At 38.4% G+C, this 18,792-nt stretch overlaps 1 protein-coding gene across 2 annotated transcripts in view; it reads right to left on the reverse strand.

The window, feature by feature from the left end:
* Positions 1-18,792, reverse strand: part of LOC144532371 (contactin-associated protein-like 4) — a 78,133-nt gene that overhangs the window by 35,816 nt on the left and 23,525 nt on the right. The window contains exons 3-5 of one of the 2 annotated variants that reach the window (XM_078273088.1): positions 11,963-12,156; positions 6,702-6,849; positions 3,052-3,255 (exon numbers count right to left, since the gene is read on the reverse strand). In XM_078273088.1, the coding sequence (XP_078129214.1) occupies positions 3,052-3,255; positions 6,702-6,849; positions 11,963-12,156 (546 nt within the window). The other variant, XM_078273089.1, reaches the window with a different exon arrangement.

Consider the following 18,792-nt stretch of genomic DNA (forward strand, 5'->3'; position numbering starts at 1 on the left):
TGGCAGAAAAAACTGATCTTAATTATGAGCCAGTGAGCTTCAGAACTATAAACCATCATTTTGAAGAATGCATAGCGGCGAGGAAATGAGATGCTTTTGGAGAGAGCGCGTACATTTTAATAAGCCGGTGTGTTTATTCAAACTGTTTGGATGGCTCTAGGGAAACGGAGTGGAACTAAATGTCTCCTGTTAAGTGCTGCTGAAAGCTGCTTGCGGCACACAGGGAACAAAACTCATAATGGGGAGTTACAGTGGGGGCCAGACCCGCACACACTGAGCAGGATTTAATGCAGGTAAAGGTTGAAATTAGTTAATTATCTCTGTAAACTTTAAAATAGTTTACAAAGAGGTGCACAATGTCCTGAAATTAGAGGCATGCTATGACATTTTTAGTGCTGCTCATGGGGTGCTGTGCTGTGGTTGACTCCTGAGGTATGTGTAAGAAAAGAGAGAACATCCAAAAAGTACATGTTTTAATTGTGTATGCATGTTTAAAATATAGTAATGTTGCCCTCTCTTCTCTGTTCAATTTTCAGTTTTGAAGAAAAAAAGATTGGCTCATACGGTCCTTAACTGCCAGAAAACTCTCTGACCTCTTGATCATGAGAGCCTTTGGGTAATGTTCAAAACGCACTACATCATCGTAGAAGCATGGCAGTTTCTCTCAGTGCCTGACAAACATGTTTTTTTGTCAGCATTTTAATTTTAGCTGATGATCATGAAAACAAACTCCTCGCTTGATCCAAAACTGCCCCTGCTCTAAACAGTGATCAGGGATTGAGGAATAACCAAACTTGGCACTTACAAACTGAAAATCCAAAATCCATTAGTGTGCAAGAAACAAGTTACAGGCTGACCAAAAAAACACGCAGTGACTGTTTCAGGCCACAATTCAGAAGCAAATCAGAAAGGGCTGCTTCTGACAACTCAGAAACCCATGACACAAATTTCTGTGTAGCAGCAATGCAGAAAAAGATGATGCCGCACAAAGAACCTTGTCAGTCTTCAAAGATGGCAACAATGGCTTACAAAACCATAATAAACACTTTAGGCTTCAATTGTGGCAGTTCGTATAAAGCAAAAACATAAATGTTTTTTTTTTTACGACTGGCAAATTTCCCCCCTCAGTTTATTTTCTGTCAATTTTCAGTCTATTTTCTATTGTGCACTTGCCGGGTGTATTAAGTATTTATTAATGAGTGAGTGATTACTAGTTTGTGCTGCTCTTTGGCTGGTTCAGAGCTAATCAGGATCAGCTTCCAATTCACAGTTGCTTATGAAATGATCATTATTGAATTAGGTAACACTTTATAACCATCATTAATAGATGGTAAATTAACAGTTAATTAATCTTTAGTTAATTGTCATTTTACTATTAAACAATTAAATTATGTTTACTAATTATTAGTAGTGCTGTAAATTAAGTTTATTGTTACACACATTATATCCCTCATACTATATTAGGTATTGGGTAATGATTAAAAAATGGTTGTAAACCTTTTTAAGAAACCATTTTTAAAACCTCTATAAACATTACATCGATAGATGGACCAGATATTCCTAACACTTTGAGGGTTACTAGTTGTTTTGTAAACCGTCTATAAACAGTATCTGGATGGTTATTATAAAGTTGCAACATATAAAATTATAATTTTATATGTTGCAACTTTATAATAACATCCAGCCACTGTTTACAGTTTACAAACCAACTAGTAACCATTGACAAAGTATTAACTATCTAAATAATGTTTATAGATGGTTCACAAAGTATTTAACAAAGTATTATAGTCATCTATTGTAACTTTATAATAACCATCCAGAAACTATTTATAGACAGTTTACAAAACAACTAGTAACCCTCAACAAAGTGTTAGGAATATCTGGTCCATCTATCGATGTAATGTTTATAGATGTTTTAAAAATGGTTTCTTAAAGGTTTACAAAATTTTAATCATTAACTGATACCTAATAATATAGTATGAGGGATATGTGTTACAATAAACTGTTAATTTACAGCACTACTAATAATTAGTAAACATTAATTATAATTGTTTGTTAACAGTACAATTACTGTTTGCTAACAGTTAAATGACAATTAACTAAAGATTAATTAACTATCAATTTACCATCTATTAATGATGGTTATTATAAAGTGTTACCTCGAATTATTCATTAATATACTGTAGTAGCTCATGGTATACTCTAGTAACATATAGTCTACTATATAGCCCTTAAATGAAGGTTGTTCAGGAATTTCTCATTAGTGATTGATTAATTAGATGGTCGTTCCTGATTTGTTTCTCAGTAACTACTCACATTTTCGCATTTGGTCATTTAGTAAGTGGAACCCACATGCAATTGGATCAACTCACTGAATAAATTATCAATTTTAAATGCTGCTGTCCTTTTTGTTGTTTTTCATATTTAATTCAAATCTAAATTTGTAGAGGTCCACTAATTTTGGTTCTTATATCATTCTTTTTGATGTTTACGGAAACAAATACAACGTAAACAAAGTAAGCAAGTGCACCCACCACTTCTTGAAGATGCAAGCTTTCACTATTCTACTACTATCTATAATCTCTTTATATTGGGGTCGAAGTAGCTCAGTCTGTAAGGAGTTGAGTGGGGAACCGCCGGTTCAAGTCCCCATATGGACCAAAGTATGGTGGTGGACTGGTAGCTGGAGAGGTGCCAGTTCACCTCCTGGGCACTGCCAAGGTGCTCTTGAGCAAGGCACTGAACCGCCAACTGCTCGGGGTGCCTGTCCATCGACAGCTGCAGTCCCCTCACTCTGACATCTCTTCATTAGTGCATGTATAGGTACTGAGCATGTGTGTAATTCAGGCCTGTGTGTATAGTGTAATAACAGAGTGAAAACATTGTAATTTCCCTTTTTTAATAAAGTATAAATTATGATTAAAGCAGAACCCACTTGACAACATAAAGTTGACTTAGCTTGTTTAATACAAAACAGCAGCGCTAGCGTCTGACCAACAGAAACCACCTGGCTACAAGTACCTCGTGTGTTCGAGGATTTCAGAGTTGTACCTTGTCGGAGGAGCAGGAGAAGCTTTCCTTTCTCTAACTCTAGGGTGAGGCTGTGCGCGCTCTGTCCCTCTGCGTGAAGGAGTATCCCAGAGTTCTTCAGGGTTTTAAATATCAGAGAGATGCTTTCTTTGGTCATCTGTTTTGGCCTGGGACTCAACCTATAGAGAAGGCTGCTTTGGCCATCGAGGCTCACCACATCTGAGTCTGAAAATCAAAACCACACGTTAGAGGACTTTCAACAATACATACAGTATTATGCCTAGACAAAACAATCCTTGCATACACACAAAGTTGAGTATGTGGAAATGGCTTCATTTTGAGAAAGTGCAGCACTAAAGAGTTTGAGACTCTCAAAACAGTCTTCAGTCACATTTTAGTCTATATCCACGACCCTCCACTTCCAGGATTGCTCCGCTGCCACCGGAAATTCCGTTGTAGGTCCTTTTTTTCGGCCAGATTTCCGTTTTCCTTCCGCTTTCTTTGTGTTGGAATTCTTAACTCCAGTGTTTAATGAAGACTACGGTTAACTGCTCCTCAGATCTCTGCAGGGTAAATCCAGACAGCTAGCGAGACTCTTTGCAATCTGAGTTTTCTGTTGCACGACTAAAACAAATAAAATAAAACTTGGCGCCGGCCAAGACGATTGTGATTGGTTTAAAGAAATGCCAATAAACCAGAGCATGTTTTTCTCCCATCCCGAATTGCTGTGTGGACTAGCCAGACCCTCCTCCACAGCGCTGTGAAGGAAGGTCTGGCAATGCAAGACTACATTTTAGTTAATTACAAACAATTGGAATTTACTCCAGCAACAACAACAACCATTTATATGTACAATCAGGGTGTGATTTTTCCGGGGGGGATGCATGGGATTTCCCCCATTTCTAGTCTATATATCTGCTAAATTATTTTTATCCCCAGTGGGGACAAAATGTATCCCCCTCCTCAAAGTGATCAATGCTACTGCACCAATAGACCATTATATACCTAAAATAGAAGTATTTTAAACTAAGTAAAGCGCTGTAACATGGTTGTATTTAGCCGCTACAGAGCTCCGGGATGCTGGCTACCAGCAGCAGTTGTTTAGCCCCCAATAGGTGACTGTGAGCCGGGTACAGGCACCGCCAGATAATGGTCCTTTCAGGGGCCATGTAGTGGAGTTTAGCCAGAAAAAGTTAGCGTTGTGCGGCGATGACAATTAAGTTTAGGCACCAAAACAACCAGTTAAGTTTAGGAAAAAGATTGTGGTTTGGATTAAGACATTCCTGAGGAACGAACAAGCGTTTTCTAGGTGAAAGTATTTTGTTTTTGCAGCGACGTGAACTCCGCGCTCCTGCTTGAAAGCTCTGTATTTTACATCGAATATTGAAGTGCATATTTAAGTGTGGCACTATATCCATGGTATTGCAAGGGGGATTTAACTCTTGCATGTTTTGTTTTGTTGTGCATGATCAAAAAACATCCTCTGCTTTTTTTACAAATCGCACCCTGTGTACAATACTTATAAAAATTACTCTTTGGCAGAATTGAAACCAACACAGATTTCCATTCAATGAAGCGGAAGATAAATGTAAATAATGGAGATGGATAAACCAAAATAAGCCAACAGTAATGCAACATGTGACAAAGGTATTTTTTTAGATTCTCCTTGAAGAGCTGCAGGGCTGTTTCTCAAACCACATCTATTTAAATCTCTCCTTATCCGTCTCTTTCCTGAGGAGTTGGAAGCGTAATGTTTGTAGACGACAGAAATCCAACTAACTGATTTCATCATAAATCATTTCTCTGCATCTTCAACTGATGAACAAACTACACTTCTTTAAAATGATTCTGATCTCTCATTGATTATCATTAACAATATAAGCCTGTCTCTCTATTGTGTGTACAACAATAAATAATGTACACTGAAGTTTAACAGCACCAAGAAACGGTCCATCCTAGGGGACTACCCTTAATTGTTCCTTTGACTTCACTGAACTGATCCTGTTTTCATGCTTATATGATTCAGTAATAACTATTTCAATAAAAACATGTTTAACAAACTAAATGGAGTTCTGAAAAACAGTTTTAACTTAAATGTTTTCATGTTTAAATTATTGTTTAGTCTTCATCTGTGTTATCTGGGTTGTGTATTAAGAATGACAAAACATCTGTTCATTTTGCATTTTTTCTAATATGTCCAGAGCCATGAACTAAATGTAGGTTTTCCTAAAAGAAAGTAGAGAGATAAGGCATAAACAAAATGTTGTCCTTTACAGAAAAAACTAATTGTTTAACTGTCTGCATATGAGAAGCAGATTATGGACCATAGATCATATCACTCTAAAGAAATTGATAAACTAAGATTGCTTATCATTGCTGTGCTACAAATCTCCCGCCTGAAGTATCGCTATCAAAGCATCAAATTAAAAATGTCAGCTGAGATGCATCAATTTAAGCATCCGGTGTATTTTATTGCTGACAGTGATGCTGGAAACAATACAAACCACGAATCTAAATTATTCAAAAGTCAAAGCCTCAAACTTTTTTTTTCTCTTCCTCTTTACCTTTTGGATGAAACAAGGAAGTGTTGCCTGCATCCTCAAAATTAACTAATCAAAGTCCATTTATTCTAGCTGAGAACAACCATTAAATCAAACTAGACCAACTTGCTTTCTTTACCAACCACTCTATTAAAGAGAATTCATTCTTGTACCAGGGTTACAAAAAAACTTTTAATGTTTCATGCATTGAGTTGTTTTAGTCCCTCATGTTTTGATATTACGTAGTTCATTTTATATTTGTCTGGGTTACAAATGTCACAAGGTTCAATGTCCCTCTTTTACCCATGCAGTGTGTGGTTTTCTCATTTTTCATTGCCTTTGTCCACAGGGTTGGATCAGGTTTTTTTCTTTAACTACATATATGGATTTGCATGACAAGTGTGTGGAAATCCTGTGTGGGGGCAAAGAAGCACTGTATAACTTTTCACACTGGCTTTCCTTCTTACAGACAAATTACTTCTGCCTCCATCTAGTAGCATAATGAAACGTTCTCTGCCAAACAGCAGAGAAGGAAGGAAGAGGCCTTCAATTATTATGATGGCCAGAGCTGTTGTGTCCTCTCCTGCCTCATCTGCCCTCACCTCTTCCCTTCCCATGCCATTTCTGTTTTTTCTTCCGAGTTCTCACTTATCCTGCAGGCGTATACAGTGCTTCTCATGTCGCTTAAATTGCCTCCTCGACTCCTCCACTTGCCTCCCATCCTCGCGTCTTAGTCCCTCCCACCGAGGAGGCACGGCAGAGATGCCAGGAAATCAGATCAAATCAAATGAGACGGCCTTCACCGAGGATGGGACAGAAGAATATCCGGTTCGACCGAGGAGCTATCAAATAAGCGACATGAGAACCACCCAAAGGCTCCCGCTGTTTATCACTCCTGTGGCTCATTTCTAAATCAAGCCTGATCTGCTGCCTGCTTCCCATCTGCTCCTCATCTCCAATTAGTGCCATCTAAATATTGTAGCCCTATGGATACTACATATAAGGTGTGTTTGCATTCATTTTTATATGCGCATCTTTAATTTGCACCTGAAGTTTGACATGCTGAAAGTTTGAAAAACGAACAACAAAAAAAGGTTTTAAGTGGAGGATACAAGAAAAGCCCAAACTGACTGTAAGGACATCCATAGGTCTCAAGTCGGAGTCCAATCCGACCATTGGGGTTCCAGTCCAGGGGGATCAGTCGGACGTAGCGGGCGATCACTGGATGCTGGAGCTTGTGCTGGACCACACTGTCTGCGTTACTGTTACCTGGAAAAGCCTGAAAAAAAAAAACATTGACAACAGCAAATTAGCATATGTTCTGGCTTTCCATCAATGCATCTGTCCATCTTTTGATACACCACAAATTTAACTTTAAAATCTCTCCTTCTGGATGTTTATTGTAGTTAACCTTACGGCTAAATAAGTGAACACATTCTTTTATCTTTTTATTGAAGTTGAAGTGCAATCCCCAAGGCTTCTGTGAGAAGTGAAACGTTGGATTTTCCTCTTAATGAAGGGAATAAAGTGGAGATAGGGCCACGTTCCTGGTAAATGGATTCTCAATCAGGTAGAAAATTAGATTTGAGAAGCATTAGCTGCAGTCTTATGTTTCAGACGCCTTGGTAAACACTTGGTCCATGGAGAATCACATTTATTAACCTCTGCTTTTTCTTTTCAGGTATTCTGCTTCTTTTGACAATGACAACGAAGTAAAATAGTCTTTTGTAAGAAAAACAATACTTTTATTGTCATTGTAAGAGAACACAACGAAATTCCATTGCACCAAGTGCGGACGGATCTCAGTTTTAGTAAAAAAATTGAACAATAAAACTATATGAATAACATTTCCACTTCCATGCACACACCAACACTCACACTATCAGCAGGTACACGGCCAACATATTCTGTAAACATAAATGGATACAATTTATTGCACAATCCCAGTAGGCTGGATGATTTCATGGTAGTGTTCAGTGTAGTGATGGCCTTTGGATAAAAACTGTTCAACAATCTAGTGGTGCGTGTTTTAATTTTTTCGTATTGTTATGGAAACGACAGGTCTGGGTACTCCGCATGTCATTGGTCGTCTGTCAAAAAACATGTTGACGAAGGATGTTTTTTTCAGAAAAGTTGAACTTTTTTTAACTTCAAAAAGACGGCATGAGCTGCAGAAAAAAAGTCGCTGGTGGCGTTTAAAAAAACGCTCACGACTTTTTTGAAAACATGGTTTACTCTATAGGATTATAATGTAAAACAGACGCTGGCAGTTTAAAAGAGTGAACCAAGTGTGGACATAGCCTAAAACAGCCGAGCCTGACAGAAAACAGAGGGCTGACCTCCACAAATGCTGAGGACGTCGAGAACAGCTTCTCATTTAGTTGAGGCATTGAGGCATTTTTTTGAAATATGATCCAAGTAGAGGTAGGAAATCCTTCAAACGGAGACTTTCATTACAGACAGAAAGAAGGAAAGTAAAATGGTTTGAAAAAATCTGAAAGGAAAAAGCCCACAAAAAGCTCTGGTAAAATGGGATTTGTGAGCAAAACGGAGATGATGTCAGAAAGTCACAAATGGCAAAAAGTCACAAAAATACTATAAAAATAGGAGAAATATCATTTTAACCCAATTGTACTTCACTCAAACTATCTAATAGACAAACTCAGATGCATTGTTGATGGATATTTTAACCTCCCAGCATCAGATAAAGCAGCTTACCTTCAGCATGGACTACAAAAGGCCAGTTACATTCACTGCATTGATTCAAATGTTGCTAAACTGTGATCAGTGCACAGTAATATGTGACATATTATTCTATCTGAGCCCCGCCTACTACAACTTTGAAAAGAATAGACAAAAAAACGGATAGTACAAAAAGTCTTTCCTCATTGTAAAACATCATATAAGATACAGGTAACTATTGCATTCAGTCCCATGTACACTTCCCTTTTAACATATGTATATGTTGTGTTTGAACCAATCTCGGAACCCATTGGCTGTCGGTCTGACCGTGATTTAGCCTCTGGGGGCAACGGACAATATTTCAGGGGTTCCGAGCCAGCGGCTCTCTGGGCCAAGACTTCCTTTTCCGTGCTCCGGTCTTTGTTTATAGTCCATGCAACTGAAGACTGCTCAAACGTCAATTCTATTCGGACTACAAACAGAAACCAGAATGCTTCCAATACCAAAATCTTGTCCCGTCGCCTACATATTCTGCATTTATATGCACATATCTGTTTATAAGATTATACATGACTCAGCAGCTGTAAGTTGTATACATCATGTCAAATGAAGAATTGACTCTTTAAACAGAGAACATGTAAATGGTAAGCAGATCTGACTGTACTGTGTCTCTGGGACTAGTTGTTGATTCAACTTGATACCTTCTAACTTAGTTGAATATATTTTTTTTTTTTAACCCACATTTTTGAGGCAGACGAGGAACTCATATTTTTTAAGTTGAACCAATACGATTAAAATGGCATTGCCGGTAAACACAACTGTTCTAACTTTGGCAGAAAGTCTTGTGGTCGTCAATTGCTCCGATTGAGAAAAGAGGTTTACAGGACCTTTGACATTTTCACCTCATTTCCTTAAGAAACAAATAGGGAATGAAAACAAATGGTTCATGCAACTAATTTACTAAAAGTAAATGCATCCCACATGAATTATTCAACCTCCACACCTTCACGTTGTACTCCACTTTAATGTTCACCTACAATTTCTAGTTTTTCTCACTATAAGCTCATAAAGTCCATGTTTGCACTTACATGATGACGCTCATTACCAGAATGGCATCTTCAGCTGTCCTATAGGGAAATCTACGATATACTTCAACTTCCTTTTCCTCCATTAACACTTGGGGTGTTAATGCTATATGTCCTGATTAGCAGAGTACATATTCCTAAAAGCGTCAGCTCTTTCACACCTTTGCAGTGGATGTGAAGAGAGAAAGAGGAGAGAAGATGCGAGAGGAAGGAAAATTAGAGAACAGGAGAGCATTACTCAGCCTCACAAACTCTGGCCCCAAAGCTTAAAATGAAAGGGAGGTCCTGGGGGAATTGTGACTGATGAAGCAGCTCAGCAGTCGACTCTGTTCCCCAAAAGCAACACTAAACTAGGCTGACTAATATGTGGAGCTTTAGAAGGACTTTTGAGACATGCTGTGGATTTATCCTGATTTATGCTGAGTGTGAAATCAACAAGCTTTTAAGCCGCAAAAAGCTTTTCTGTTCCTTCATTGAAGGAGTCTTAGCCTGACATTAGTTTTACCCTCGCTGTGAGAGTCTTACCTCTCATCAACTTTAAATTAAAGCTGTTCGTCACAGCATCACTGTAATTGGGAGAATGTTCTGTTCTATACGCGGAGCTTCGAGGTAATGCTCGACTGCCTCTACCTACTAAAGTGTAATGTGATTAGCAGTGAGTGAAAGAGAGAGACCCTCGGTGAACATTTTAAAAAGGAATTTATAGATTTGGGAAATTTTAATAAACTGGAGAGGTTTCCTTGAGATACAGCATTCATTTTTGGCCAGGCATTCTCCACAGTGGCAGAGGGTTTTCAATTAATTGTGCTGCTCTAATGCAATGCTGTGTCCACGATATTTTCATAGTTCACAGGGTTTAGTTGGCCCATCTGATAACCCTAACTCATCATTTAGCAAAAGGGAACTAAGGGGGACTAATGATGGCTGGTAATGAACAGCACACTCCTGGAAAGGTGGTGTTCATCACCGGTGTAGCTTCAGCTCTTTTAATGAAGCTGTTTAAAAGTTATCTTCTTTAAATGGACTGCATTTATATGGCACTTTTAGTAAAATATTTCTTAACACTCGTTGAACTCGTTAACATGTTTTTTGAACTACTGTATGCACTTTTTTTTTTGTTTTCTGAGAGATTGCTCATTTTTATGAGCAGAGTGTTTAGTTTTTTTTTATTGCTAAACGACAGTGGGCACAACTGGAGACACGTGCAAAACTCTAACTACAGTCTGCACAGCAGCAGTTCATGTGAACCAAACTCTACACACTTATCCCAAATACCACAACACTGTGGATTTAAAGCCCTTTGTTCAAATGCTAACACACTGCTGTCAAAACTGTTAACCACACCTTTAAAACAGATTGGATTTTAGCCTGGTGCATTGATGGTGCACAGATACCAATACGTCCATAAGATGTCTGAGGTTACATACACAGCTATTAAAAACGTGAAAAACACTAGCTTTACTCCTGTAAAACTGCACACTTACTGTTTTTCACAAGGTAATGGAGGTGGAAATAATGAGACACCACATTCATTTGTATTTACATAGAGATGATGCAGGTGCATGGCAAGAGAGGACAGCCAATGTGATGATGAAAACGTGGCCTAATGCTGGTGAGAGGCAGGATTGGTCACACTATTCTTTGTTACTTTTTTCCAGTAATTACATAAATTACTGCAGATAATATAAAAAATATATATCTATTGAAGCAAACTGCTGATTTGCATTCCTTTTTGTTCGCATAAAAAAAACTGGTATGTTATAAAATAAAAAATTTCATGTGAAAATATTTATTGTTAAGTCACTTTTTCCGCCGTTAAACTAGCAAAAGTGGATTCGTACACACCCTAAAAGCACCTACACCAGGCGCTTCACGCTGTGCGCTTAGATCATTAAAATAGGGCCCATCAGTGTGTTCCAAGTGACAGTGTGTGCTGTCTCAATGAGGAGTGTTCAAAGTGTTTCGCTGCACTGAGCCTGTTTTGAGACGTGTGAAGAGTTGTGTTGTTAGGAATGAGTTTTGCAGGTGATGTGAACTGATTAGCTCAGGTGACGGTTGGTAATGCAGACTGTGGTTGGAGTTTTGCACATGTGGGTTCAGTTATGACCACTGTCGTTTACATAATCGAAAAAAACTGTAAAAGCGTACAATAGAATCGGTGTAATACGGTTTTGCGCTACACGTCACGTAACGTAATGACATCAAAGCCTTAGCTTACTGCTGCAAAAAAGTGACTGCTCTAGCTGTTATGGTTTTTATTTTAGATCAATTTAAACAGCATCATGTAAACAATTATCTCCTGCCGGCAAAATGTCAGTTCTCTAAGGGTTAAATAAATAAAATCAGTGATGTCTGGTTTTGGTTTCATCGACCTGCCGTTGTTTACTCACGATGCCTGTCATGGCTCACTGGGACACTTGAATGCGACGGATCCAATGTTAATGTTTTTCCTTCTGTGACTTGTCAAAACTTCTGCAGTGAAAAAGGCCTTTTGTCTCTGCTGGTTCTGTTTTAACTCTATAGTTGCAGACTCACTTTCCTCCGAACACTGATGAGTCAGTTCTACAACTGTTTATTACATTACCTTTTACAGCTGTCATTATAGTTTTATTACAATGCACTCACCCCTATACTGTCTTCCTGTCGATGCTGTTTCCAGTTGTGTCCTGTGTCGCTGAACATCAGCAGGTAGGCCGTCAGCCAATCAGAGCTGCCGTAGCGGCCCTGCGTAGAAACAGCAGTGATTTGTGTACGCCCACCCAGGTCAACCTCCAACCACTGATATCTGTCTGAACTCAGAGGAGACCAACCTCCAGCTCCTGGAAGGAGAGAGAAACACCTTTGTATCAACCAAAGCAAGTGCTGACTTTTATTTCTCTACATAAAAAAAGTATGTAGAGAAATAGTCTGAACAAACACTGATAATGGCATTAATACAGTAGACATTTTTCGCAAGAAAGTTAGTTAAGAGTGCTGGAAAATCAAAGGAGAATAAAATGTGGAAAGATCTACGTGGCTGGATCCTTAGAATAGTATCACTGCATTAACAACAACAAATGTTCAGACATAGGCAATAGAGTTTTCAGTTGTTTTAAGAAGACAAATCATACCTAATTTATTTCAGACACAAACTTCCCCATAGTTTAAAAGCCCTGAGTGCAAATGCTTTATCAACTTATTTCTTTGATGTTTATTCTGGAACACTCAAAAGAGTTTAATCTGTATTTTAAGGACTGTTGTGCATAAAATAAGCTGCAGCCGAGACATTTATGGTAACAGCCTTATACTAAAATGGTTAATTCATAGAATATCTTCATATAATCTGAGAACCAAGGCAGAGGACCATAAGATGAAATCACATTAAATAATTAATATACCAAGAGGTGTGTGTATGTGTGTGTGCTGAGTCATACCAAAGTGACATTTTGCTGCAAGAACACCATATGGACTGATTTTCCTATACTGTATATGCATGCGTTTGTACTTCTACTTTATGAGGAACTTCATGATTTATTTATTTTCTCAGGTGTTTAATAGTTTATGATGCCTCTGTTTTTTTGTATTTTACTTCATTGTTGTTGGTTGTGTTGTTTTTGGTTTTTATCTGCTGTTTTTCTGGAAAGCATTTTGTAACCTTGTTAAGAAAAGTGCTATAGAAATAGTTTATTATTATGACTTAGTGCATTCCCTAGACCCTTACCTGAGGGTGATCAGCATTCTTCATTCATTCCTGTACCTGGCCTATTTTACAATTGTCTTTCCCTGATTCCAACCCAAATTGGGGGCCACTGGTTGTTAATTAATATCAAAAAGTTAAGCACTAAAGCTTAACCCAACTCTTAAGAAGACATAAGTTAGGGACAAAATGTTTCCCACTTTCCAGAAATGGTCCTCACAAAGAGTATATGAAAAAGTCCATCTTAAAACACTTTTGTATTATTATAATACCAATCAGTCATAACAGGCCATAATTTACACTTATATTAGAGGAACTTTCTTCATATTTGAAAAATATGTCTGCTCACTTGTGGGTGACTTTGAAGACAAATCTCTAATTAATAATGACAACCACAGACCGTATCAGTGTCATCCTTTTGTCACTACAGTTCCTTCTGTACTACAGTTCCCTGTGAAGAAAGTTATGTGAAAAAGGAAACTTTTGAGTCTGGGCGTTATGCCAATTGAGCCACTTGCTATCAGTAGAGTTAGAGACTTGGGATCAGTAGAGTTAGAGGTTGTGCAAAAAACCCTTCAGAGAAAATGAAAGGAAAATCATTTTGTGCTTGCTTACGCTTTTGAATCTTCTCCTAAGAAGTCTCAAAATTTCCTCCAGGAAGCTCATTAGATAAATCAGACCCCAATTTCATGTGGCAACACACTGGCTTTGCTTTTCCAGATAAGGATGACTTACTATAGCAATCAATTACAAAGCTGTACCCAAGTATCTGTCTGCCTGGAATAAAATGTAATGTGATGAAATGCCCTCGGTAAATTTTGAACAGATATAAGCTGTTTTGAGATGTGTTGGATCTCATGTCTGGATATCATCTGTTGCAGAAGATGCATAAAAAAGCCATGCTGCAACACGCTTCACCACAAGCAACAGAGTTTCTTTGAATAACACTCTTTAAACTCTTTTCACTTTCAAGCGCTTGAAAAAATATCATTTTGCATGCAGTTGTTAATCAGTAATGATTTGATCGATCAAGTATATATTCATAGACAATAAGAACAACATTTACAACAGTAAGCTTGATAGTATTTGTTTACTTCATAGACATTTGTAATGCACAGGTTGTGGCACTTTTTATTGGTACAAAAGAGTATCATTCTTTGCTTTCAGTGCTTTGTGTAGTTTCATCTAATGTATGTCCCTCTGAAAAGCCTGCAATTTTCTCAGAATTACTAGATTTAATATTTTGAATGCTGTTTGGCCATTTAATAAATAATGAAGTGCTGGAGCAGAGGCAGCAATTTTGATGAATGGTGTTTTAATTCAATTTAAAGGCAATATGATCACAATTGTTATGCAATTATAGCATTCCTCACATTATCCTCATGGCAGTAGGTTTTAGTAATAAAATCAGGCAACCCTGGTGCAGTCTATGTGTCACTTTAAGCCCATTCACTCTTAGTGTCCCAGGTCTGGAGAGCTGTTTATTTCACATACTTACACTAAGAGACAAATAAAAAGATTAGAATCCTACACATAGGGGGTTTCCAGTTACACTTTACTTGAGTAATGCAGTAAAAACAGCCTCCCAATTGTTTAAACAAATCTATCATAATGGGGAAAAGATGTATGTTGTATTTTACAAGCTTTCAATGAGCAATGATTGATCGAGTAGAATTTTGCATTTTTTACCACGTTTGTTAATGGATTAATCCAAAGGTTAACAGTGCAACAAGACTACTACAGAGCAGAGTGATTGTCTTAAACAGGGCTGTGTGTTTCCTCAAAGAGTCTCTGCTCATTTTACTGGTAAATTAACTCTGAATGATGCAGCTCCCCGGAGAATGACTTTGGAGGATGAGGAGGGTTAGCAGCAGCTGGAGGGGGCGAGAACGACCAGGGGGTGTTCATTTATCCAGTGATTTCTACAGGGAACAGCTGGGCGTCTGGAATTAAAGCAGTTTTCATTTTCACATCGATGCATTTTGTTAGCATGTGTTGCTGCATTCAAAACTGAATTTGATTTATTGATCAGTCTAATTTAGTTCTTTACTCTAATTCAATTCAAATCTCTGGCAGAGAATCAATGAGGCACTGTAACCTGCAAGGTGTTATTGTTAGCAAGAAATCATTGACAAGGAATTACAAGAGCTAAGGAGCTAAACCATCACCACTGTGACGCAGAAAGTGAAAGCTCTGTGGCCGCTCTCAAAGCTCATTACGTGTCAGAGAAGTTGGTGTAGTTTGATTGGCTTTAAATATCATATATATATGCACATTTAAAATATGCACAATTTAATAATATCTATAGTAAAAAATACAGTAAAATCAGATGCATTTTTAAGAGACTGTGTACACAATGGAATCTATGCATGAGTCAATACTGTTTTACTAACCTGCCTGGTTAAAGTTCAAATAGTCTCGCCTTGCCAGACCGATGAGAGAAAAACGTGCTCTGGTTTATTGGCATTTTTTTTAAACCAATCACAATCGCCTTGGGCGGCCCTAAGCACCAGACGGAGCAATGGTGCATCTGCAAAATAGCCTCGGGAAGGAACTTGTTTTGGTGGAACGTGTACGTTCAAAGGTTGTTTTAGTCGTGCAACAGAAAACTCAGATTGGACAGATAGTCTAGCTAGCTGTCTGGATTTACCCTGCAGAGATCTGAGAAAAGGTTAACCATAGTCCTCAGAAATCCACCGGAGTTTAAAATGCCAACACAAAGAAAGCAGAAGGTAACGGAGATCCGGCCGAAATGAAAGACATCCGGTGGAATTTCTCATTTTCCAGCATCTTTAGTTTCTTTGTTTGTGCAAGATTTTTTTTTAAATGTCACTGTCCTTCCTTTCAGTTTCCTACTTGTGTCATTACTTCTTTGTCTCTTTGTTTCCCTCTTTTTCTTCCGTGCAGATAAACTAACTTATGATTTGCCATTCAAAAGCATCTGTTCTTCCTTGAGAAGCATCAGATCCTTGTTAATGCAGATCAAACGCAGATCAGACAGAGCAGGATGACTGAAGTGAAGGAACACAGCATGTGTGTTTGCTCACAGCTTTTGCCATCAAACACACCAAAGAAATAGCAACCCGCAGGCTGTGCTTCCTGCAGTCTCCCAGGTGGTGAAAATCATTCAGATCCTCGAAGACAAAGACATCATAGCGCTTCTGTTGCATTCTCGTCTCTGGAGTGTATGTCAGCCAACATTTTTTAAAAGAAAACGTCAAAACAGAGGTGTTTTCTCAAAGCCCCTGTATCAGCACTTTTGTGTCAATTCTTCTGGTGACAAAAGCCAACCTTTAGCAAAGTGTGTGATTTACAGCTGCAATGTAAGTACCTGAAAACAGAGCAGAAAGGAGGCAATGACCACTGTTCTGTCTTGGGCTTTATCTGTCTGTCTGTTTGTCCATCATTCACCCAATGAGGCGTCCGTCAGTTTGTGTGAATCCAACTGAGCCTTGTCTTTGATGTTGTGTGCGGTGTGTCCTGCAGTGAAGTGAATCATTAGGTGAGCAGTGCTGTTGCAACACATCCGAACAGAAACAGAGGGGAGCTTCCTTTCACAGCTTATTTTATCTGCCCAACCGGTGAAAACACTGACGGTAAAAAATAAATGAAAAAATACTGAGAAGAAAAGAGGACAAGATTGCACCAATAATTTATTGATGATAAACTGCTAAATTTTATATGTGAATATGGGGAGTATAGCTGAGGTAGAGATGGAACAGTTGAAAGATCACACTGTGGCCGAGTGGACATGTCACAGGCCTGAGGGAACGCCTGATGTTTCTTATGAACAGTAACATCAACTATTATAATGGCCTACTAATCGTTAATTTACCTTAATTTAGAAAAACCTCAACTTCAGTAGGCTATATTCTATTAAAACAAAACTACCACTGAGGTGTGTTTTATGCATGTGCACAACCTCAGTCTGCACCAGTGAAGTGTACATCTATATTCCATAAATATGAAGGTAAATCTGGAAGAGACCATCTGTAAGTTATGCAACAGAAAAAAATTAACACACAGACGCATCTTTTTGAGGGGGAAAATGACTCCACAACAAACACAGAAACGCAACCCTGACATTCATTTGGATTATTGCCTGCTAATGGCTAACCACCTGTACCGGACACATCCAGCTGACACATGGGAGCTCCCATACAGGAAATATTGTTTGTTTATATATTTTAGTTTTTTAACTGCATGGCAAAATAATAAAGCCAGTAGAGAAGAGCAGTGGGCTGCTGTTGTTAGCCTGCTAGCCTTGCTAGCCCCTGCAGTTCGTGTTAACAATCCTACACTCGCTATTTCCTGTCCCCTTCTGCTTTTGGCCACACCACATGAGTAGACTTCCCCTGGTGGATTTTGGTCTGACTTGAAACCAAACAAACAGATCAACATTTCTCAGTCCAACAGTATGAAGAGAGCCCCCCCACCATAGTGAACATGCTAACCACTAGGGGTGTGAATCTTCACTGGTCTCACGATTCAGTTCGATTACGATAATCCTGTCAATTCGAGTCAACATCACGATATTATTATATATTACTACACATGGTTTTCATTGACAAATTCAAGCAGTCAGACATATATGAAATCCCCTTTTTATTGTATCTGCTCTTTAAAAAGACTACTGAATGTAGCAGAGTCTAAACACAGCAGAGAACAAAAACAAAATAAGCAGCAACCGGAAAATCAACAAGCAACATTAGTAGGCTATAATTGATTATGGTCTGTCACTGCATCGATGCAGTATCGTCAGTTACTAGTTACTTCTTCCAAAAAGTAACTAAATTAGTTATTCAGTTACAAATTATGAAAGTAACTAGTTACTTCAGAAAGTAACTATTGCGTTACTTTCAAGTAAATTTTTAAATGCTCAAATGTGACCCCACCTCCACCTACCCCTCTTTAATGGAACTTAAAATACATGTGCATGTTCAATTGTTTATGATAAATCTGAATATTATAATGAAATGGACACTTAATACAATACATTATTAACAGAAACAATGTACACAAATCTAAACTATTGTAATGTTGCTGTGGGACAAAGTGAGACTAGCCTCCAATCAAATGCCATGTATGTAGATATTATGTTTATATAGTGGATCGATACAAATAACACAACACCTCAACAGGCCACAACTGGGCAAAATTAAATGATGCTTGTTAAGCACTATACCAAAAATAAATAACAAATATATACAGTCTTTGTAGTGCAAATAAAGTAAGTGGCCTGATCTTTATACTCCGTCGTGTGTGTGTGTGTGTGTGTGTGTGTGTGGAGTAGGTGATAGTGCGAGGGAGAAGTGAGAGAGTGACGGCCATTAGCTTTTGAGCGAGTACCGACTCTAGAGTCATAGTGAGAGAAACAAAGTGTCTCCCCTGTTCTTTCTGACCACGCTGGAAAATCTGTAGCAGGAAAAGTTAACCGTCTCCTTGATTTCATAACGCCATACCCATCTCTCTCTCGTTGACTGACTCGCTTGTGTTGTTCGTTGTGTGTCTGACTATGCGTGCTTTCGAACACCCGCCCAACTCTACCTCTGAATGGCTAACCATGACATTTTACTCAACCTCAGCCAATCGTCAGCATTTATGCGCTTGTGTCGTGCACTGCCCACTAACCAAGGAAGAACAGTAAAAAAAAGTATTTGCCTCTCGTCTCAGACTCAGAGATCTAGTTGGTCTGATGAAAAAAACAGCTTCAAATATAGTAACGCGCCGCATTTTTTGGCAGTAACGGTAACGGCGTTATTAAGATGGGAAGAGTAAT

This window comes from Sander vitreus, chromosome 17, assembly GCF_031162955.1.
Source record: "Sander vitreus isolate 19-12246 chromosome 17, sanVit1, whole genome shotgun sequence".
Taxonomy (NCBI): Eukaryota; Metazoa; Chordata; class Actinopteri; order Perciformes; family Percidae; genus Sander; species Sander vitreus.